At 40.8% G+C, this 24,356-nt stretch overlaps 1 protein-coding gene across 1 annotated transcript in view; it reads right to left on the bottom strand.

The window, feature by feature from the left end:
* Positions 1-24,356, bottom strand: part of PTPRG (protein tyrosine phosphatase receptor type G) — a 416,959-nt gene that overhangs the window by 126,341 nt on the left and 266,262 nt on the right. Inside the window, exon 5 of the mRNA XM_059823043.1 lies at positions 17,090-17,185. Coding sequence (XP_059679026.1) covers positions 17,090-17,185 — 96 coding nt within the window. The remainder of the gene's footprint in view (positions 1-17,089; positions 17,186-24,356) is intronic.

Genomic DNA, 24,356 nt, shown 5'->3' with positions numbered 1-24,356 from the left:
TTTTTTTTTTTGAAAATAAACCAATTAAATCGGGTGGCTAAACAGGAAAATAAAATGTGCTGGGCAAAATGCAAAGGGTGGAAGGGAACAGCTCAGATGGGCATCTGGAACCCCAGCATTTTGCAGGGTTTTGTAATACAATTGCTCCAGCTAAGCTCGCCTAGGATGCAGCAGAGATTTCCGGCCTTATTCCTCTCTTCCAGCCAACACAAAGGATTTTGGTGACAGAGGTCACAACAATCACCCCTTTAAAATGAAGAAAAGGAGCCGTCTCAGCTTCCCAACATCTTTCATTTATTCTACATGAAAAGTCCTTATTTTTTTTCTCTCCCAGGATTGCCCTCGGCTCACTTCCCCACAACAGCAGCGGCTCCCTCCAGCCCGACAGTACGGGATGACTCAAGCCGGCATCTATGAGTCACAAACACAAAGGATGCAGAAATGTCAATTAAGTTACACAGCCACTTCCCCAATGACAACCACACCTCAGTTCACAATTAAATCAGAAATCCAGTGAAAACAAATTGTTGTAGGGCAGATTTTTTTTATCTCCTGCTTTGAAACCTCAAACCCCAGTGTAGTTTGCTTTTCATTCCTTTTACCTCATTTTTAAGGAGGTTGGTGTGAACTGATCTGCTGAAACTCCTGCAGGATTTTTTGCTACAGCAAATTCCTATGTCTAATGTAGCAGCCATGGGATGGGAGGGCTCTCAGGCTTCCGCGCATCTTTGCGGTACAAGAACCCAGTGTTAGACCAGTGATGTTCATTAACAGCTTTCTGGCACAAGAAGACAAGTCTGTCAACTATGATACATTTTTGTATTTGCAATCCTCTTTCAAGCAAGTTCTTCCATTTTTACTTACCTTCTGTCAATTTTCAGTGTCATTTAGGTTCTTGCAGATGTGTGCAGCTTTGCAAAATTCTATGAACTTGCACAGTTCAGTGCTTGTGGTACCTAAAGCAAAAAGCACCAGCTAATCCTCAGTTTCCTCACTTCTGCCTCCGCTCTCATTGCTGAGTTGCCTCCCTCTTCCATCGCCCACCTGCCACATCCTCCTCGCTCTCTCTTCCCACCCAGTGAGCTGTTTCTGTCTCCTCCAACGCTACAGCACCCTCTCTTCACAAACCGTTCCACATACCCCCTTGTGCACTGTTGCACGACTCTGCCACCTCCTCCTCTCCACCCCCTGCCTCCAGCACTACCAAGGAAGCCCCTGTGCCCTTCCACCCCCACTCAGACGTCCTTCATGGAAACAGGAAAAAGAAGTAGCCTTGGCTACTGCGGGTGACGAGTGGGCTCGTCCAGGGGAAACTTGAATGCCAGTGGACAGCGTGCCAAGGACTCCATAGCTGGTGGGCATGAAGTGCAGGTGCACCAAGAGCCGCGTCCTTGAGCCAGGGTGGGTACCAACAGCAGGGCAGTCACAGCAGTAGAGCTCCAAGAAGCAGGTGAGATGAGGTGGTCCTCATCTCAATCTCCTTCAAGGCACTGAGTTAAGAGTGGCAGGATGTGGCCTGCAGTTTTCTTCTCAGCTGCTTCTAAGCTACTCAAGTTCTTGCAGCAACAAAAGTACAGCTCAAACCCCCCCTATTTCACCTGGTGTAACACTACACACAACAGTGAGGCTCATATGTCAAGCTGTTTATTTTTCACTTGGTTAGAATGACCCAACAGCTCACTCAGTTCCTTACAAAAACATTTCAACAAGTATCATGGCTTGTGTTTAAAGGAAATGGAGAAATTATTGTGCAGAAAAAAAGCACTTAGAATACAAGTGCATTAAAAGCCTGGGAAACATTCAGTTCGTGGCAGCAGTCTCTTCCTCTTGAAATACAAAGAAATACAAAAACTAACATGACATGTACGCTTGTTTCAAGATGTTCTACATTTCAGCGGTGGCAAAGTGAATGCTATTCAATCACTGCGAGTAGGTGATAGTCTCAAAGCCACAGAACTCCTCAGGATGCTCTAGCCTTCATGCCTCCGGTCCACAGGCTTCTTACAGCTTTCCGGCGCTCCTGTGGAGCATGACCCATCTATGGAGGGGGTTTTCAAGCTCTGTGTCTGGTCAGGAAACCCTCCTCCTACACAGGATATAACTGCGAGATTGCCAGAATCTCAAAATCTCAGGGAAAGGTATGAGAGAAGAAATAAAATGCAACTGAACATGATTTAAAACAAAACTTAAAACATGGTTAGAACAAAAGGTGCTCTTTGAACAAGTCTAGTCTGACCCAGAGCAGTGAAGATGCTTCCTGCAGGTGGGTGCACACAGGAATGCTCTCAGGAAGAGTCTTCCATCTCCTCTCCTCTCCCACACTCTCTGAATCTGCTTGCCAGAGAACCTGCCTATTAATTTGAGGTGTTTATTTCCTTCTTTTTAACCTCTTCTGTTCACACCCCAGCACTTTAAGTCCTGGGCATCCACAGATCATGTACGCTGGTTATGATGCTATCACCAAAGCTGTGGCCAGCCAGCTGGACCACCTGGGCTCCTGGCACATGCTTCGCCATGACCCCAGCTTTGGTATCCACCTCTAGAAAAATTTCTTACCTCTCTTCTCAAAACCTGGCAGGCTGCATGGTCCTTTGATGGCACCACCCTCATATGACAACCTGCGACTGACACCGCAACCTACGTTAGGCTTTCCCCTGCCAAATGCTTGAGCTGGTATGGAGCGAGCTAAAAAGCCAATGCTCTGTAAGGGCAATCCTCGGAGGGCTGGCACAGAGGGACGTGTTCACTGCCAGGTTGCACAGGCAATTCTCCCCAAAATGCCCGAGACCCAACACACTTTGAATTCCAGCCCAGCCGTAACATGCATATGAGGAGCACCACACTGATGGCTGCTGTGAGGATGAGAGGGTTTCCAGAGCTAACGGCAGCAAGCACCAGTGCTTGAAAGCTTGATGCTGTAGCATCCCATGTTCTCTGCAGACTGGCCTGTAACCCCAGCACACTGGTAGAACATACCTGCATTTGCAGCTCTGTCTACACTCAGATTTAAGGGGGGCAGCAAACATTTTAATATATGGCATGATCAGGAAGGCATAATTAAACTTCTATTTTTAGGGGTAAACCACCAGTTACGTGCCTCGGATGCAATGCAAGCAGTAACAAAGGAAGAAAGAGGGTATTTCCTAAAAGGCAGGCATAGGCTGGGCACTTACGACATAAATGCAGCATTAAAAAAAATTGCTTCTGACACAAGAACAGCTGACAGATAATCTCCATAGCTCAGCATGAATTTATATAGCCTTTCAGCAACTCTATTAGACAGGTGTGGTAGCAGCCAGCTGTACTGCATGCACAGACCAAGTTTCTCTAAAACCCGAGTGCCCATATGGCCCTGCAGCACACCGAGGTGGTGCCACCTGCCCGGGCATCACCCCCCTCTCCCAGCACCATCTGTCCACAGAGAGGTACCGCTATCGACCTGAGGGGTAGTGCAGAGCACGTCTAGATAACGAGCAAGTGCAGACTCAAAAATGATGGATGTTTCCCTCCGCAACACAGGGACCGCCAAACAGCTCTACCTAGACAGGTTTAAAAGCCAGCTTTACTTCTGGCCTTTAATGCTCTGCCCAAGTTATGAGAAGAGACAAGTCTAGCCATAAGGTGGGGTGGGCCGCGTGCTATTAGAGAAGGTAAGCTTATGAGCTGAAATATAATCAATCTCTGTAGATACCGGGTCTAGCAGAAGGCAACAGTTTGCTTAGCCATATCACTGGTAACGAGTTGGCAAGAGGAGAGCATTCCAAAATGTTAACTTGAAGTTTAATTTGACTGGTACGCACTTTGGGAGAGTACTTAACAAGACTGGCTCATCCAAGATGGGGAACTATCTGTCTGCTCATGTCTTCCACGAAACGCAGCAGGATATAAAAGCATGTGTTTTTTGCAGTTCAGAATACAAAATGCAGAAAATCTTTGAAAAGTGATTGATGTAGTCTAATTGTGTATCACACAAGAGTATTTCAAATTATGTTGGATGTTTTTATAGGATCTAGATATGATAAAGAGGGTTTGCCAGGTAGCAAGGTAGGCAGGGGGGAGGAACGAGGGAGAAAATAATTTTATGTTGACTGCTTCTAATACACAGGCATGTGCATAATACCATACAAACCACAGATAAAATACACACAAAAAATTAGCTTTGCTTTCCAATCAACGCTTACCCATATAGTTGTTTTTAAATATTGATCTGGTAGCATGATCCTGAGGGAAAATAAATATCAAAAGGGGTGATTTAATTCAATCATCCTGATTCCTGCATAACATGATCCTATTTCTTCAGAAACCCAGAAAGCAGTAACTTAAGCGAAGCTTACAGATCAGCTAATATATTTACAACCTTAAAATAACATGAGACACACTATAAAATACACTGAGATCCAAAGTTAATCTGTTTTAGCAATATTCTTGCAGCAAGTAAAAGATGAATTTTACGCTGGAAAAAATCCATTTTATCAGGAGCAAGACTGAGCTTTCTAATAACCAAGCTACTTTCTAATGTGGTACATCATTTTACTTTACTTTTTTTTCCCTTTTTTTAAGGAACGGCTTGCCAATTCTCCAGTTAGGCTTCATTTGATACAGTACAGATGTTGCAAACCCAATACCGTCTTTCAGAAAGTCTCTTTACTCTTGATAATGACTCCATTACAATGCATTTTTGATGCGCAGAAATGGTACGGTTACGATTAGCAGCTAAATACTTTTCTGATGGTATCAGCCAGGCATCTTTCCTTTGGCTTCTCAGTGCTCCCAGAGCTACGAAACAGTTGCAAACACTGGAAGCTCATAGGAAAAGCCCTGCTCCATCTTGCATGCCTCTGAAAAACCACTGTTTAGGGGTGCTGTGAACAGATTTAAGCAGTCTTTATTTAACATATATTTCAATCTTTGGCATAGAATAAGATGGCGATTGGCATTCTTGACTCTCAGCTATCTCCAGTAAAGCTTAATGTGCATAAAAGCACATCCCAGCTTCTTTGCTGGTTTTGTTCTGGGGACTCTGATACAAGCACACCAGTGTTGAGTTCAGGGGGGCGGGGCGGGGGGGGGGGGGCGTGTTAATATTACTCAAACCGGGACCATTTAGCTCATTTCAGACTCATCACCTCAGCCGGATTAGTGTGCTTTTCAGGGAATCTCAGATGTAGAAGATACACCTGAAAGCTACTAAAATTATACTGTAAAAGGGTTCCCAGGTTTACACACCCTCGTCTGCACCCTATGAACTCAAAGATTTCTGATTTAGATTCACGGACGGTAGAACATCAGATACAAGGATTGCTCTGGGCAAGCCGCCATCGCGGCTGCAGAATTATTTTGGGGGGTGATATGCCATCAGCATTATCAGTTAAGCCATCAGCCATACATACAAAATGTCTACATCTATACAAAGACATAAAGAAAGGGACCAGACTAGACTCTGATTTACTTTCATTGCCTTTGACCCCTGGAAAGAAAACCACCGGCTCAGAAAACCCTCGATAATCTTCTCTCCCACAGTTGTCCTGCAGCACAGAAGCTACAGATGACAAAACCCAGCAACAACTTGACCCTCCGGCAGTAAGCTGTAACACTGGATTTACAGTAATTCAGGATAGATCATAATTAAATTACTGAGGGATATTTTCCTGCATGCTCACTCTGCATCATGTGTAATGTATAGGAATTATACAGGAACCACACATATCATTGGTAATAACTGAGGTGGTGCTCACACGGACACACCAGCCTGCCACCAGCCCGTGCTGTCCCCGACAGGGGTGGGCAGCACGCTCTGCTCCCAACCACTCCTCTTCCCTCCCTTGCACGCTTCCATGCTTTCACATCACATACAGTCTGGGAAAAAACATACTGACATTTCAGCCAGACCTGTTCTGTGACTTGGCTAAGGATGGATGGGGTGGGCAGTGCAGATTAAGGCAGAATGAGGATGACCACGTAACCACCTCACTGATTATACAAAATTGACATGTTCCATTTATTTGTACAATGCGAGCCCTAAGTGATTCTTACATCTCACACCAACCCATTAAGAAAAAGAGACTTTGTGAATGGAGTATCTGGGTAAACACTTCAAACAAATACATAAATTATGTATAGTTGGTATACTTTTTCTACCTTAGGGATCAAACTGAAACGAGACTAAAGAATTATGTTTTATTTGTATTAAAAATGTATTAGCTGCTGTCCGAGAAGGTTTTCTAGAACATTTGGTATGCTACCCAGGAAATTCTGTCTGAAGCTTGCATTGTTTATTATTGCCAATACTGGGAGAAACTTGGCACTGTTATATCTGAGAACTACAGTAATAATTCTTCAGGCAGAACAGCTTAAATTTAATAAGAATAACTTTTTCATCTGAGCCAGAAGATCTAAAGGCAAAGGAAGCCCCAATTTTACCTATCTATTTTATATATTCAGACTTTACAACCAATCTCTCTTTTACGGTACAAAGCGAAACTAGGCAATCATTTACAAATAGATCCTGTGCTCACCTTCACTTAAAACGTGCCATAACACTAACTGGCAACCAGAGACACATGAAGACTTCACAGTTTCATGGAAGACATGAGGATGAAAACAAGTGTAATTTTTCTAAGGGGTGAATTCTGCAGAACTGGGCAACATGTGGATTGGAGAGCTGGAGTTTCCTGATTGAAATGTTAGATTTCTCCATCTACGCCCCATGAATGTAAACCACATATAATATACTTGATTAGTCTTCTGAGAGCCAAATGGGGTACAAGTCCTGGATGGCTACAGAGGATGGTTTTTGCAGAAAAAGAAATCAAATTAAATTTAAAAAAAGAGGTAGGCAGACAGGCATAAAAAATGATCTTCCTGGAATCCAGGCTGGATGTTTAACAACAGGGAGAAAACAGGGAGTTATCAGAGGCAGTTGCTGTGTTTGGGAGAGAGGACGAAGGAAAGGAGGTGAACGTACAGCTTTATGTCTCCTTTGACTCCATAACTAAGACCAATTCTAGCAAAATTCTCCAAAGACTTGGATAGCAAAAAATAGATGCTTTATTTCCAGCTTCTCTTTCTCTTTTTCTTAATCAAAAAAGGTCAAGTCGAAATGCACCAGATTTGGAACACGTAAGAAGGATGGGGATGAAGCAATTGGTGCTATCACAGAGAGGATAAAAGGTACTCGCAGCAAAGAAAACAAGCCACGCTCAACGGCTTCTCAGTGCTCAAAGACACAAAGAGAGACTCTACAAGGGGCTGCTGTCCCTCCCCTAAATCAGACAACAGAAGAGTGACGAGAGCCTGTGTGAAGGCTGGGGGTTCCTCCACTTTGACGCAGCTCTCACGGCACCCAGCTCTAGGTCTGGCATTTTATCAAACATCACGAAGCGAAGTGATGCATCAACAAAGCAGACCAGAGTAAAATGCAAAAAGCATTACTGTAGTTCAGGAACTAATTTGTTTCTTAGTCTAATGGTTATAATCAGCAGACTTCCTGAGTATCAATCTTGCTGAACCACAGAGGGGGTGAGATTATAGACTGACGACTGTAATTTTTACATATTAGACATCTAAGTGTCATTTTCAGGAGTCTGGTAATGAAAACTCCACAAGATATTTTTCTATCAATTTAAAGATTTTTACGGCATGGCTACAAAACTGCTTATTAATTTTTTTAAAGACAGGATATTTTTAAATGACAGAGAAGTAAATTATTGTATTTAAGAAGCTGACATTAGACACTTTAAATATTCCAAAACTGACTCCACTTTTGAACATCAAGGGTGAGAGGAAGGAAAAGGAGGCAAAAGAATACACAAATGCATGCTGATCAAGTTCTTAGGGCACGTTATCCAAATAAAAACAATAAAAAGTAAGGGGACAATTATGAGAATTAAGGCTAACAAATTGGCACGTAATTTAATGAAGCAAGTTAATAATGGCATCCCACTTGGGATTAATTGTAATACATTAATCAATTAAGAAGCACTGGGAAAGCAAAAAAGCTGCAAGTCAAAAACATTTACAATGCTGTAAACTGAAAGATAGTGATCCTGACATTCAAATGAACATTAAACCAGAAGAGCACAGAGATCTATTCCCCATGCAATGCACACAATCTGCTCCCATTAATGGTTATGACAGATACCTCAAGATATTGAGGAGAGACCCCATAAAATATACAGAGAGTATTTTTCAAATTTGTAGCATTGCACAGCTTCGGAGTCCAAGTCCTCTTAACAGCAAGAAAGTTTACAGTTCCTTGCTAGCATCAATAATTGTGATGTTTCCATTAAATAAATTGGAGCAATGGACCACGATTTATCACAAAAAGTAAAAGTCACTTGATGACCCATCACCATTGTTAGTGACCCTCCTTGCTACTGCATCCAAACCAGAGAAGTGACAGCACAAGTGCTGAGTTATGATCTCAGACTTGCAGTTAAGAAAGCATTTACAGTGCATTTGGGGGGGAAAAAAAAGAGCGCATCTAATTTTTACCTTCAATTAGAGTTTTTTCAGACACTTTGGAAGTTGCATTTCTCTAGATATATCTGAGATTAAAAACAAACTAGAAGTCAAAGACTCTCTGTGCATTCTGGTATTTCACTCTGCACTGTAAAAAGAACTGCATGACACTGCTTTCTGTACAGCCCATGTCCTTTAAAACTCAACCTAACAAAAAGGCTTTAATTGAAAGTATTGCATTTTGGAGGTCATCTGACATAAAATCTGGCTTCCTGCTCTTCTGCCTTATTGGAAAATACCACGAACGAGTTCACAGAGCTGAAGAGAAGAAGGGAAAGAAGGTGATTGCTTGGGCACTGAAGAAGATAAGTGCACATACGGTAGATTATCTTTCTACACTGCACAGTCAGCCTGTGGATAGAAAAGTTTCAACACAGCAGGCTGCAGCCATCATGATCTAGAGACTGCAAATGCCTCTTGGCAGAACACAGGCAAGCAGAAGCGGAACGATGTGTTTGCTTCCAAGAACGATCTGTTTCAGCCGCCCTGTCAGTCTGTCTGCCTCCAAACGCAGCCCCCCTTTCGCTCACGCATTTGTACCTCATTCCTCCAAGCACACTCGCTCGGGATGTTCGGGCTGCTGTGTGAACACCTCTGCTCTTAGCAGTCCTAGATTTAGCCACGGGGGCTCCTTCTCATGGATAAGCCATGGCAAAGGTACAGCCATGGGAATGAGAAAGCTTGAACCCATGGTACCTTGGAAATCAAGAGAAACTTTGCTCGTGTTTGTATGGGATTGGAAATGAGGGATTACCAGGAGCCCAGGCTCTGCACAGCGACACCAGCAGCAAAGGTGTGTATCAGTGCTGTTGTCAACGGACAGAAAATTTGGAGTATTAAGATTACTCAATGCTGCCCCCCACCCCAATTAAAAAAAAGAAAAGCCACAGGTAAAAGGGCCAGCATTTCTTCCATGCAATTCAGCTCACTAACAAAGTCCTTGTTCCCTGAGCCTAGCAGCACTGGGCTCACAGCCCCGAGCCCTGTGCTCCCCAAAGCGCTCGTGGCTTTTGCTCGGTGAAGTCCCAGGGCTCACCCCAGCAGTCTGCCGCTTCCTTACCTGCTTCTCTGCCCTGCTTCAAGCAATGATCTTCAAGAAAGGGATGCAGCTCTGCCCATCTCACAACAGCATCTCACTCCACAGCTAAAAACCTTTGGAAGCTTCTCTAGTAAACTCAAGACTTCATCAGGAATTGTTTGCTCAGTATTCTCAAGAGTCAGCCTACCCGTTTATGTACTCAAATAAAGGATGAAGGACCTTATGACAGAAACCTTTATTTTAAAAAAAATCTCTGCTGTAAAACACAATTTTACTATTAAACATCTGAAACATGACAAATCTGGAGAAAGGTATGGATCAGAATAAAGTTAAGCCTCATCGTTAAGCACTTGAAACTCAATAATCATCAAAATTGAAACTAGATATATATATATATTTTTACTTACAGAGCCATTCCCCATCTGTTCTCTCCTTTCTTTCTTTTTTTACATAAAATATTCAAAAATATTCATATTTCCCAAAGAAACTTTCAACAGAAGTTGAAATAAAAATCTGAATTTTGAGCTTACTTAAAAAAAAATTCTTTTTATTTTCTTTAATGGAAAGGTAGAACATATTTTTTAGAAACAGACACTTTGCATGAATCTTTGTCTTCTACCCAAACCCAACTTCTAGTCAAAAGTGTTTCATTGCAAGTTTTTTGATCAGCATGAATACTTATTGTTAGGCACCCAAACTTGCATCTTTTGGCTAAAGAGACCACCTTTGGAGGCTGTTCAGTGCTACTCACATACTGAACTCAATCCAAATCTAACAGACTTTAAGAAGCTCTCATAATTTTATATTTAAATTCTCCATGACTCAAAGTCGTGTTTGTCTTTTGGTAATTTTATCTCCATTTATTTACTGGAAAATCAGGAGAATCCTTTTCTGCTCCAGAGATGCTTCATATTACTGTACATCATTACATGTATTGTACAAGTTGTTTTTGAGAAAAACGTACTCAGTACTGTATTGACCGTATCTAACTACTCTGATTTGCTTGTCCTTTATGTCAGAGTAGCTACTTTGTATCTCTCTGTTATTCGTCAACTATTTAAAGGCACTAGTACTGCTTTTATTAGTAACAACTAATAGTTTTAAATAGCTGTGACAATTAAAAAAAGCTCTGAAACTGGACTTCAGTGAGTAAGAACACATTTCAAATGGTTTTGCTTGTCTTCTATTGCATGGAGAGTTACTAGTACGTACACATACACTTTGACAAATATAAATCATACTCTCCAAAGGCATTGAATAAGTAGCTTTAGCCTGCACACATTTTCATGTTATGAAGATAATAAAAAAATACCTGTACTAATTACTAAATAATACTGCTAATCAATAATAATAGTTTTATTATTCATAAGCTACTATTAATAAAACACCATGGGTTCTAATGTAACCATTAAAAGAATTAATACTGTAATTTAATTTTAAGGTCTTTACATGTATCTGAAGTCTATTAAAATAAATGAAAAGCCTCTCAATGACTCTGGATGATGCCCTGCATATTAATGATGCTACATGTTATTTGAACTACTGCAAATCACCTTTAAGATATTGCCTAAACACTGAAGCACTGTTTATGCTTCATGTAGGTGGATATAATGTTTCAGGAAAAGTGCACACCTCCCTCTCCATTCTTATTTTCAAAATCAAGCTAGTTTTGCTCAGACTTTCAAAACGCATGGTAGTGATGGAGGGGTGGAATTAGGGAATTGCCAGGAATCAAGACAGGGACATGGGAACCTGGCCTCTTACCACATATGGTTTTCTCAATAGCTACTGCATTTAAAGCACTTATTCACAGAATTTATTTGGTTATGACGGAAAACATGAAAACAGTTAATGAAAGGGAAGAAGGGGGAAAAAGGCTTCTAGGGAACTTAAAATCTGAATTCTGTTATTTGAGCAATATACATTAAAAAAAGCCTACTGGTGCCAAATATTCAATGGCTCTGATGGTGTGCCACTGATTTGTTCTGTGTTTAGCTCATTTAGGTCCCTGTGAAAAGTGAGTTATTGATCGTCTTCACGAAGCACACCAAGAACCACTACCAAAAAATCCTACAAAAAGCAAGACCTCAATTACTGTTTGTTTTACTGAAGAACAAATCTCTGCATACATGAGTTAGTAAATATAAAGACATTTACATGCAAATAACACACACATAAAACTAAAAGTTTAAAGTGCTACACAGTAATTTTTTCCAACAACCTTAAAAAAATGTTACTATTGGAAAAGAGAATTAAGAATGGCATCCCAGAAAAAGAGCTGTAGAACCCTTGATTTTTATCTCACATACTTCTGAAAATACCGTCAGTTGCATATTTGCTGCCAAGTACCTAATTACCTTTAAAAATCTAGCCCCGCACTGCTAAAGCTCTTGAGTGATCGAGATATCAACATCACTCATCATTATGAAGATAATTTTAATGATGAAAGCATTGCTTAAAGTTATTTTAAAATTCATTTTTACTTTAACTTCTTTAGAGATGATTTGTTTGAGTACCTGAGATACAGTAACTAATCACTGATGGTTTTCTTTGGAAATAATAAAATAGATTTATATGCCTTCCCTGTAGGAACAAGAATTCCATCACCTCCTCCTGAATTTCTGAGCTATCGAATATTTGATGAGTGCTTGGGGAATCAGTATTGTGTCTTTTCACAGCAGTAATCAAGGAATGAAGTATTCTCTGCTGTAATGAATCTACTGCAGGCCCAAAAGATGAATATTTCAAATGCAAAAGCAATATGTTTGTTTTGAACACATTTAAGTTTGGCTTTAATAAAGCAAGTAGTGAAGTGTGCAATGAATTATATTGTTAGATGGTTAAAACAGATCCATGCAATATGTCTGAATGCATTTAATCCAAGTAACTACTCATTTTAAACGTGATTTGTAAATATGTATTACATGTATATATATGAACGGATGACTCGGGAACCAGTGAGATAACTGGGCCTTCCCTTCCACTCCTGGCTTGCTTCAAAACTGGCTCAGCCCAACAATTAACCAAGGCCCGGAGCCAGAATATCATTAAGTACAAGCTGAACCTTATGCAGGCTGAAATTAAGCACGTGCACCAACTATTCAAATTAGGATCATTTAAATCGAGACTGAAGTGCCCTGCTGAACTGGGTCCTGCTACACGTTTCAGCAGATTGGTGGGTCTCAACACGCAGCCACAGGCAACTTTTAAGAGGTCCACAAACCAGCGAGGCCCTGCGGACGGGTCCCGTCGCTGCGGCGTAACCGTTTCTGCAAATACAGGACCCTTTACTGCAGACCAAAAGGATACTGTTGGCGGGAGGTAACAGATATGTGAAGTTAAACATCTTCCGCTAGCACCAGTTTCACTCTGAGAAACACCAAGTAACCCCAATACTGACAGGAATGGTCATACTGTTTTCCTCTGAAGAACTGGTCAGGATGCAAAGACAAATCATTGGCATTACCTCAGTTGTCTCCAGAAGACTCGGATTTTTGCTAAAATAACAAATGAGTTCTCTTTAACAACAAAAAAGCAAGAGCTTTTTGACTCACATCGCTGTTTAATACTTTGATCCCCTCTCCCTCTTGAAACATACTGACTTTTTTCCACAGACATTCCCACTTTAAGAAAAAAGCCATTTTTCCCACTGATTCCCCCACCCTCAGTGAAGCACGGTTATGGGCATTTAACCATTATAACCATTACACCTGACACCATCAGGCTGGAGTTCCCTCCTCCCCTCTTCAGCTTGTTCCAGCTGAATAGCTTTTAAAATAATTTGAACTAAAAAGCTCAGAGTTTCCTGGGTCACATTGCTCTTCTATTAGACTCACTGTGACCTCAGAGAGGAGGATCTTGAAGGGAACACCACGGCATGGTGCAAGGTTTTGTTTGTTTGCTGTTTGGTTTTTGCAAAGTGAGCCGCATCATTCTGCCCCAAATACACAGCTCCAGGACAAAACCCTGCAGGGATTTTGAACAGCACTCCCCTGCACCTACAATAGTTCCCAGCGCGATGCTTGAAGTGATGCTACACTCAGAAAAGGGATGAGGTATCATGGGACCCTTTTCCTCAACATACCTGTTCACTTTACAACTTGTACTCCAATGCAAAAATCAGCTTTCAGCGCCCAGAGCTAGAGATTTCAGGCCAGCTCATCTCATTTGCAAATTGAGAATACCTGCTATAGAGTCCCCACAGGGGTATTTTAAGTGAGACCTTCTGAGTGTCTATCCACAATGAAATACAGACATGAGCAATTATAACGGTTTGTATACGCAAGAATTGTTTCCTGGTTTTAACTAGTAATTTTTTTTTATTTGTCAGGTCAACTGACCTGCAGCACGCAAACAGAAATAGAATTTATCAACAGAGTTTACAATGAAAGCACTGAGAAAAGCATAGATTTAATTAGCAATTACAACAAAGTTCCAAGTGTTTCAATTATCCAGGTTTAGAACCAACATACTTTACCTGGAAATTGCCCCTGAAACAGTGAATTCAATAAGGAAAATTATTATATAGTCCAAGTTAAATTATTTAAAAAGGAGGAAGGAGGGTTCTTAATTATTTAATGTTTCACCAATAATTATATAGTTCAGTATAATGTTCACTCACTGGAGAACCTGATTTTCAAAGGAACATTTGCGAACATCAGTCAAACAAAAAACACCTGCCAGACTACAAACCCAATCAGTGCAGTACACATTCATTCCAACACAGCATTAACGCATTAGCAAAAATCCAAGTCTTGACTTAATGACAAACCTACCCAATAATTTCTGTGTTAAAATATTTACGTAGAAAAGCATGCACAATTCAGTTTTCTAATTTATTTGTATAAAACGGTATGACCTCTATTGCTACAATTTTTTAAAGCTGTGCTCTAGACAAATGAGTTAGAGATGGGACTACAGCTCTGGAAAAAAGCAAACTATAAAATTAGTACTTGAATAGTCAAAGCTGCCAATCAAAATGTGGCCATGGACGTCTTAGGGACATTTAATTCAAAAGTTACTAAGGATCAGTTTTAAAAGACAGCTTTTAAACTAGTTGCATGAAATACTAGCCATGGGAAGCTTATCCACGTGGTGCCCTGGGGAGCAAGGCTAAAGGAACACCAAGTTTCTGAACGAAACTGCCTGTAAAGGTTTTTCCAAGTTGTGGGTCACCAGCTCCAGCACACAATACACAGCTGAGGGTACTAAAATAGCACCTTGGTCAAACACAGTATGGATCTGCAAAGGATTATCACCAGCAACTAATAACCCTAGGTACAAAGACTCAAGCTCTATGGGACAAACTCTGGAAAACCCTCATGATGGCCAAAAGAGCAGTTGCCAGCCCGAAGTCCTTAGTTTGCTTACACAGGCCAGACTTCAGCGTATGCCCTTCCAGAATGGGGACTCTGGGCTCTACAAATCTTCCTCAGCAGCTTTCCACCTTGGAGCAGAGCTACCCAGAAGGAAGACCTGATACACTCGAAGTTTATCGGCACGCCACTGATCTATCATTTCAACCCAAAGGCAAGGAAAAAAATACCACAAAAAGAAAACCATTTCCATTTCCTTGCAGCCGCAAAACAGGTTGTCCGTAGGTCACTTTGCCAAAGAATTACCTTACTCCCGCTCTCTGGAAGAGATCAGAGACTGTTTACCAGTAATGGCTTCAGATTTCATGGCTCCTGGAGCGGAGGAGCCCAGCTGCACCATCATCCCGACGTTACAGCCTAATGTCCTGGGGCCCTGCAGGGCTAGAAATGATGAAAAGTATAGATTTCTGCTTCCCTGAGGGGACTGCAACACTCGATTGTGGTCTTAAAGAGCCTGAGGTCTCTTACAATCAAAGGTGGCTTTTTTAACAGCATTACAAACTATTTTAGGTTATTTTTAGTGAGTTTAATGGCTCCCTTGGAATCGTGCAAAGTGGGACTTGCAGTAAGTGCAGCACCTGGCTTTGCAGGTGGGGAATACAAAACACAGTCCCACTACAATTTTAAGATCCTCCAAAAACAGGGTTTATGGAATAAATGTCACATACAGACTAGGAAATGATGCAACATGGGGCAGTGCTTCACAGGGCTTATGTGAAGCACATCAGGGTAATTTAGCAATTAAATTCCAGACAGACGATGCCACAACACGTATTGCACACGACGGCATAACGCACGCTCCTTCTGACACGACACACACACATAATGTGCAGCTCTTCACTGGGGTACAAATCAAGTAACAGTGCCTTTGGTTGTTCTGTTTCTAAACTTCTGTCTTGTAAGGCCAAATTCAACTTGCCCAATGCTTCCCACAGCACATCAAGATTAAGAAGTCTGGGGAATCATCCTGCTATGCCACTGTAAATTATCGCAGCTCCACCAACTTTAACCTAACATGAAACACCACAGAAGCGCTCAGAATTCAACATGCCTACTTCCACTAGCCTGATGTCAGCAGAGTTACAGCAATTTATGCAATACAAGGATCTGTCCTTTTCTCCTTATCAAAGCATTTGATCAAAATCAGTGACATGGAAAAAGACAACCTTACTTAATTTGAGCAGGAGAGTCAGGCTTGTCACTCTAACATCATAAGAAAAAGGGAGGTATTTACATATGGGTACTTGCATATTCTTTTTTATCTGGCTTCACAAAGATAACAGTAAGATCATTTTCTTCCACAGTAAAAACTAGTGTGAAACCTCACAGAGGACCAGCGTTTTCCCTTGCTCTTCCCTCCCTCCTCTGTTCTCTTTTGAAAAAGCAGCACCTTGAGATATTTCAGATCTTCATTAGCCACTTCTCTGCCTGTGACAGCCTGGTGGTATGGAGTTGCTCCAACTCCCACCGTTCAATTCACTCTCGAGTCAGAAAATAAAATCTCCATTTCTGATGCAACATGACAAAAAGCCCACATTGCTGAACACCACTGCCATGCGGCTTGACCTGCCAGCCGTCGCAAGCAGCAATCTCTACCCCGCACCGCAGTTCTCGGGCGTGTCGAACCAACAAACGAGCTAACCGAGCAGTCATGCTCTTGAGGATGCATTTTAAAAAAGGGGATGCATAAATTCACCCATTCGGAAACCTGGTCTGTTCAAGAACTTGTTACTATGACAATTTAGAAGAAGCTGCTACAGATAAGATTGACGAAACTTATTGATTAATTTTCTCTCAAGCTATGTTTGAATTTTAAGTTTTCTCTAAACAGAACCAGTCCATGTTGGTTTGTTAGTATTCCAGAGACCAGAGCAATGTGCTTCAGCAGTGAAGGAAGTTCCATGATAAATGTGTTCTCCAATCTGCATCTGTAAAGTAGCTATAAAATCAGAACAATTCATGCAAAACTTTTCATTACGTTTTTAAATATACTTATTTACATTTTAAATCACACATAGACAATATGAAATATCTTTCAGTTAGACAGGTGGGAACAAGAAAACAGATGCATCCATTAAGCTTGAAACAATTCAATGAATTAAATAGTACTTGGTGAATGCTTTGGTTTATGGATATAGCCCTTGTTTAAACTTACTTGAAAAAACACGGCCATGGCTCCTACTACCCTGTTTTCTAGAACTGCTGTTCCAAAACTGTCAAAGTCATCAGGATTGTAGAAGTAAATCTGCATCTGTAAAAATTAAAAACAACAACAAAGCCACATTAGTGTTGATTCATACAGCTTTCAAATGCGGTAATGCATACTCGTCGTATGTAAAGCCAGTGTTATGAACCTGAGATAAAGGAATTCTGCTGAACAATATTGTTTAACTAGCATCTTGATTAATAGCATGACTGCCCTACTGGGACAGTAACCAGGGAACAGAGTCAATGCAATGCATTTGAGTAACAAACCCAAGGATAAACAGTATGGCCAGTCTGTTTAGATGGTAAACTTCGTGCTTTCCGCCAGGATCTCTTCATTTCTTTGCTCATTGCAGGCTCATCTCCTGCTCTGTTAAATGTGCTAAACATATTTATCTCAAAAACCATAGAGAATTTTTGAAAAGGATTTCAACGTTTAGAGTTATTCCTTTACTCCTAAAGCAATTTGTAAGATAAAAGTCTGTCTCTGTAGCAATGCATTTTTATGAGCCTCTGATATTCAGGACTATCAGTTAGGGTCAGACTTGTCTCCAATTTCAGTGAAATTCCATGACTTTTATTTCCAAAGCGTTAGTACTCGGCAAAAAGTATGAGACAAACCCAGATATTTTGATGTCATTTTAGGATGAATAATAAATATTAATAATTAGGCAAACCCAAAGTGAAAGCAGGTAAGAACATTGATTACCCCAGCACATGTCTGAGTTACACAAATATAGCAGGACCGAGAAACAGCTTCCTTCATACACTCTGCTACTGAACAACTTCACTTCACCACACGCACACGCCATGAATAAGGGCAACTCACAGAGGCCCATGGGCGCTACTGCTCTTAATTTCCTGTATGGTTCTTGTTCCATTTACCCCATTAGCTGAGCTGCCGCCTCTGCCAGCCGTCCTAACACACTGCAGCTTCTCCAGCAGTTGTTCAACCTCTTCATTCCCAAAGAAGTCCGTAGTGTTAGTCCATCTGTATCAGCCATGATTTGCTCCAAAGGATCTGGTTTACATGCAAAACACGCAACACTCCCTTCTCAACATTACACCATGCAGGTATGTACTTTTTCATAGAATAAATTCAGTATTGGTAACATTTGTTGTATGTGTGCTCTACACGTTACAAATCAAAGACACGTGCCTGATGCTCTTGGGGCCCTTCAGGGATCCTCCCCAATGGATTTCACAATCTGAACCAGCACTGGCACGTCCGTGGGGACAACACTACTGCAGGACAGTTGGCCAATGCGTACGTTCACTCGTGCACACTGACTCCAGCAAAACCCCCTGTTCCTGGCTATGAAAAAGGAATGGACCCATCAGGCTTCTCTGCCACCAGCTTCTTGCCTGAAGCTGGACATTCACTCCTGCTTCTCTGCTGCCCATCACCCGTTACCTGACCTATTCAGGCTTTTCACAGCATTACTAGGCGGTAAGAAATAGCCACACAGTACATAGTTAAACGGAGACGTAAGGTCTAACTGAGACTGTCCATGCCTCCTGACACGCTGCAGGTCTGACCACCGCTCCCTCCTGCAAGTCTGTCTGCAAGGTAAATGCTCTGCTGGCACCAATAACTTTTTGGGGGCTGTTTGGGTTTTTCCAAGATCGTGCTGCATGACAAATCTTACCGTATTCACAAATGCAAGTATTTTTCCCATATTCTGAAATTTTGTATATTGCCAGATGAGATGATATCCTTTTATCTGGCTCAGACATGTTCCTATTTGTATTTCCTGATTCCCAGGCTTCTGACTGTATATATTGGCTGTAATGTATAATACTGGCAAAGTACCTATACATCTAATAGAACATCACCATATAGAGAAAAGGCCAAGATGAAGATCAGCCTCTTCAGAGGTAGAGGTACTTTTTTCAGCTGGAGGATAAGATAAGACCACACTCCAAATGGCTCACAGAAAATGAAAAAATTGTCTGGCACTCACTCTAGCTTCATAAAATTTGAAAGCAATTTTCTTCCCCTATTTTGGCCTTCCTATTCCCAGCGTATTCACAGCACACAGAGAGATGCTGGCAATATCTCACAAAGTTCGTGGTGCCTCCAGGTTCTGACAACTCGTGCTTTGAACAAATGTAGACTGAGGTACAGCCATTCATTGATGTAAAAATTAGAAACAGTTTGTTTCAGGCAGAATTGCTTAAACTTCAATGCAGCCAGCACAGACAAAAGCTCACAAAACACTCACATTTTACTCCCCTTTAAAATAAAGCCTAAAATTAGGTATACCTTATATAAAACACTTCACTATATAGTCCTCATAGGAGTTTATGAAGAAAAGTATCAGAGTGAGTTCAGCATATGCCAAAATCATTTTGGATCAATTTTGCTCTCGGCATTTTAAGGAAATTAATTTTTACAATACACTTTTGGATAGCAGTGCAAAGGGCTTTGGTAAAAAAGTGCTTAATCCAGATCCCTCGTCTCAGCAGTGCAATTTCACAGACTAATCAAGAACCACACTCTGCCTTGATTACCATACACATTGAAACATTTTCCCACTGCTCCCTGGTGTTTTTCCAGAGAGCGTGGTTCCTCTCTCTGCATCCATCAAGTCAAGGGGAACTGTCTTGTATGAAAAATTATCGTCATCTGTCATACAGTAGCTTCCTTATGTGTTCATAGAGCTAGAAGGAACATTTTAGGAGTAGAATCTCCCAGGAATTGCTATTACATAATTTACACACACACACACTGCAAAAACAATGTTAAGAAGATGGTAAAGTTACATCCTCAAAGCTGCATGGTTCAGGCTGCTCATAAAACCACACCTGGACACCGCTGAGCATTAGTATTATGACAGTCTTCTAATTACGTGATCACATATTGTTCTCTTCCATAATACAGTCTCATCTGTTTTCCCCCAATTTACAATAAAACGTAAATGCATCTAAGCATTTTTGTTCTTTTATACACAATATACATAATCTTGAATGCATTTATCAGTAGATATTTAATTTAAGATTTTCTATGGATGGCATAATGTTCTTTATGTACAAATCAGGAAGAAGACAGTTAACCATAAAATTAATTTCACTGCATGCTTAAGTGGCCTAAACATGCCAGAAAATTTTAATTATTACTCCTTATTATATAATTAGTATATAGACTATATGGTGCATTTTGCATATAAATGACTTCTACTGGTACATACAAAGCAGTAATACAAAATGCAACAAAGGGGCATTTAAGCTAAAGAAAATTTGGATCTTATTATGATATGTTATTTGTGAAATGCAGAATGGAGCATCATCCAAGCTTGCAGATCTGACCTGAATTGTGGCACCGTCTAACTTCAGCACCATCATTTCCTTGGACATTTTTGCATGTGATTTCACAACACCTTCTATTTTCCAAATTTCTTTTTTTTAAATATATTTTTAAAGGCTCTGAACCCCTTAGCAATGGGAAAGCCTGAAGTACCCTTTGTAGTTTCTATAGTGTGACACTAACTGTCTGCAGTCAGAATGCTCTGTTCCACACATCCCTGCTGACAGTGCTCCAAATAGCCTTCTCGGTGGCATAGGTCCCAGCGGGCATAACAGTCCTGTTCTCTATGGCACAATATACTAGATTTGTAAGTCTTTCACATCTAGCGTTGTTACAACTAACAAGGGTGGGAACGGCTTACACGGACTTCCTTAATCTCAGATGTGCAACACAGCAGTATGCTTGCATGTACCTTGTAAAGAGCTATTATAAAAAACACATAGTGTCCGAGCAACTTGAAATTTTCGGTATTCTGACACGTCTAGGCTGAAACAAACCACCCCTAGTAAAACAAGGGCACTTTTCTTGCAGGAAGACTCCCTCCATCCTAAAATGCTACCAACAACTACAGAGGTTTACTAAGGCAGGGAAAGGGCAAGAATTTGCTTTTAATGGAAAAACTTTATGCTTTGACACTCTTCACACTCTAAAAGAGTAGAATTGTTTTCACTCAAACTTGAGAGAGATTTGCTGTACAGCACAGATTAAGCCTGAAAAAATCTCACTGAAGGGGAAAATCTTCAGAATGTTACAAGTGCCTTAAACCAGAGGATTAGAGAGAAAACCCTCACTCTGCCATAACCCAGGAGGGAATTGCCAGCCACCCCATAAAACCATGTCATGTTTTCTCTTCTCCTCCGTCCAGGAAGATCCAGTGCCCAACCATTACAGTTTCCAAGCTCTCCAGGCCTTTTTCCAGCTGTCAACGCTTACGTGAAGGAATACACCACATACATCCAAGACCTGAGTAATTCCCCAGCCTGGAGCATCTTTGCCTCCATGCTCCTACCAGCTGCAACAGCCCTCCACCATGCCACGGGGCAGGCAATCCCCTCTTCCTCAGAGTCAACCTACTCTCTGCAGAAACACCTTTCTTCAAATGCGTTCTTCCAACCTCTACAGAAATCACGTGTTCTCCAGAGCTGGCAAAATGCCAGGCCCTGCTCCGTGCTTAAGAGATTTTGACTCAAAACTGGGCTGCCACCATGCTGATCTTGTAAGGACCGGCTGTCCAAAACATATGTATTGCTGAGAAATACTGCCCACCAGAGATCAGTTCTGATTTTATTAAGTACAATTGCCTCTGAATGACTAAACCTCTTTATGAAATGTCACTGGCTTGCAAAAACTGAGCCAGATTCAAATGAATGACTTCTCCCTGCCACAAATAAAAGGCTCCAGCTCTCTGCTCGGATGCTCCTCCTCTGCTTGGCAAGACAGAAATCCAGACAGAAATCACCATTCTTGTGCATGACATCTTTTTGGTCTTATTATCCCACTACAAAGACAGAAAGTTTACATCCAATACAGACTATCATGGCTAAACTCATTCAGCACTTACAAGAGAAAAGCCACAATGAGCATTTGATAGATCCCAGAAGATGTAAGCGAGTTCAAAGCAATTCTAAGAGGCTGGAAACCAAGCAAGTACATTTTCCATAGACAGATGCCAAGTATTTTAAAAATAAATAATTGAGACTTAAATTGGACTGCTATCACCCTGTGCAACCTCCTACAGCAGATTTCTCTTCAGATTAAAAAATGAACAAAGGCTCATTGTGCTGTCACAGATGTGGAGTACAGAATATTCAATAGTATCAGGAATTCTGGTGGAAGGGAAAAGCTCATCAGAATTAGCTTTCCGCTCATATCCTTCCAGCAATCCAAGGACTACCATGCAATTTAAAGCTTTTTTTTTTTAAAAAAAAAAGGTTTTATAGGTCAGCCAATTTTTTGATGAATCAGGCAACAAGACACAGAGGCAACAGATATGTCGTTTATTATATGCTGCTTTAGAGACTGAGAGTATTTTCAGAGGAGCAAAACACACTGGCATCAAAGGTAGATTGCAAATCTTTGCAGAGTGGTGAAACAAAAATTTTGAAATGTTTGCTTTAAACGATAGGGTTAATCACTGAATATACTAATTCTTAATTAGTACCTTTGCTGCTTATATTGTAAGAATAAATTATTCTCAGCCACTTTTACAGCTGGATTTAAAACCTCTCATACAAAACCAAATTCTATGCTAAGATTATGAATCATACATGATTTTCCTTAATTGAAAGCCCGTATGTAACTTACTTCTGCTTTAAATATGTGCATAGATTTCTAGCAAACTGGATGATATGATCCATTTGGCCGGAATAAAAATTTTCTACAGACATAATGTAATCTTCACTGCAGCACTGAAAATTCAGAATAACTGTCCTACAGTCTCTGTGTTTACTGGAGTGTGAGATGTACACTGGGACACTAAAGTCTAATGTTTGACTTCTCATTATATTCTCTTCCAAAAAACCCATGAAACTTATCATTTATAACATAGTCTAAATCTGCTTAGAAAAGGCGAGGGGGAAGAGCGAATCGTGATGTTTTCCAGCTCTCCTACTAGAGCTTGATGTAATAACATAGAGTATACTGCATTCTTTTTAAAAGATAAAGTTGAACAGGAGCAGATAATGGCATGTTTTTCCTGCCTGGTCTATTATTCATCAGTGAATTTTTAACTATAGTTAGGCAGGTACAGAGATGTGTTTTGAATATCATAACTTACTATTTCCCAGTGCCTAAAAGTGTGCTGGTTAAATTGCACAACAAAGAGTCAGACAGGGTCTTTGCCCTAAAGTAATTGCAACTTGATAATGAATACAATGCTAGGCTGAAAAAAATGGAAGGAGTTGAAACAACAGGAAGAGCAAAGATCATACAAGTGAAATAACAGAATTTAACTCAATTTAGACATTCCCATGCCTTAGAAGTATGGTAAATTTCCCTTTAATCTTTTTTAATAGTAAGCATTAATTATTGCTTTGTTGTCTACAAACAACGCAGTAGGTGTACCTGAGTTATGTTGAGACTAAGCAATTTCATAGCCGTTTTCAACCTGAAAGCTGGTAGTTGTTGCATGTTCTGAACAGCGTTTAAAGCTCTGAGGGGCCCAGTAACAGCCCAGCGGGAGCAACGAGGCAACATGATGCTCGTAGGATTGCCCTGGGCTTCCGTGCGTTGCTGGATCAGCCATATCACTCGGTATCTCGAATGTTAAGTAAGTCCTGAATGTTAAGAGAGAAGTACCTTGGCAAGCCAAAAACTTCCCTGATTTCTACTGCCAGAAATAAATACCCCTCAGGCCCGCTCCCGTCCCAAACAAGAAAATCCATCCATGTATATACACCGAGTCATTACACAATGAAGGCAGATTTGATGCTAAAAAGCTGTATGTTGCATTCATTTGTATTTCCATAATATGAAAATAACGGTTTCAGTGTTTATGCTTTCCATAACATGAAACTTTTTTGCAATTGCTTTGTACTCCGAGTAACAGCCATATGATTCACCATGAAATGAAGTCTGGAAAATCGTTTTGGATAAATGGAACTATAAATTCAATAGAATTTCCATGACAACATAGATTGCAACACTCCGCCACAAGTAAAATGTTATAAATCATTCAAAACCAACAAAAAATCAGCAGTAAGTCTTCTCTTTCACAACACACAAGACCCCTGAATTATAGAGCCGTGGTTATTACCTCCCCATGCAGTGCCTCTCATTTCTGATCCTCTTCCTTGTTACAAGTGTTGTTTCATATCTGACCTCCTTCCAAACACAGGAAATTATAATGCTAACACTTTAATACTAAGATGTAAACAAGAATTGAAACATAATGAGCAGGAGGCTTTTTTGA

This window comes from Gavia stellata, chromosome 12, assembly GCF_030936135.1.
Source record: "Gavia stellata isolate bGavSte3 chromosome 12, bGavSte3.hap2, whole genome shotgun sequence".
Classification (NCBI taxonomy): Eukaryota; Metazoa; Chordata; class Aves; order Gaviiformes; family Gaviidae; genus Gavia; species Gavia stellata.
Note: the sequence above shows the minus strand (reverse complement) of the source record. Positions and strands in the feature narration are given on the sequence as shown.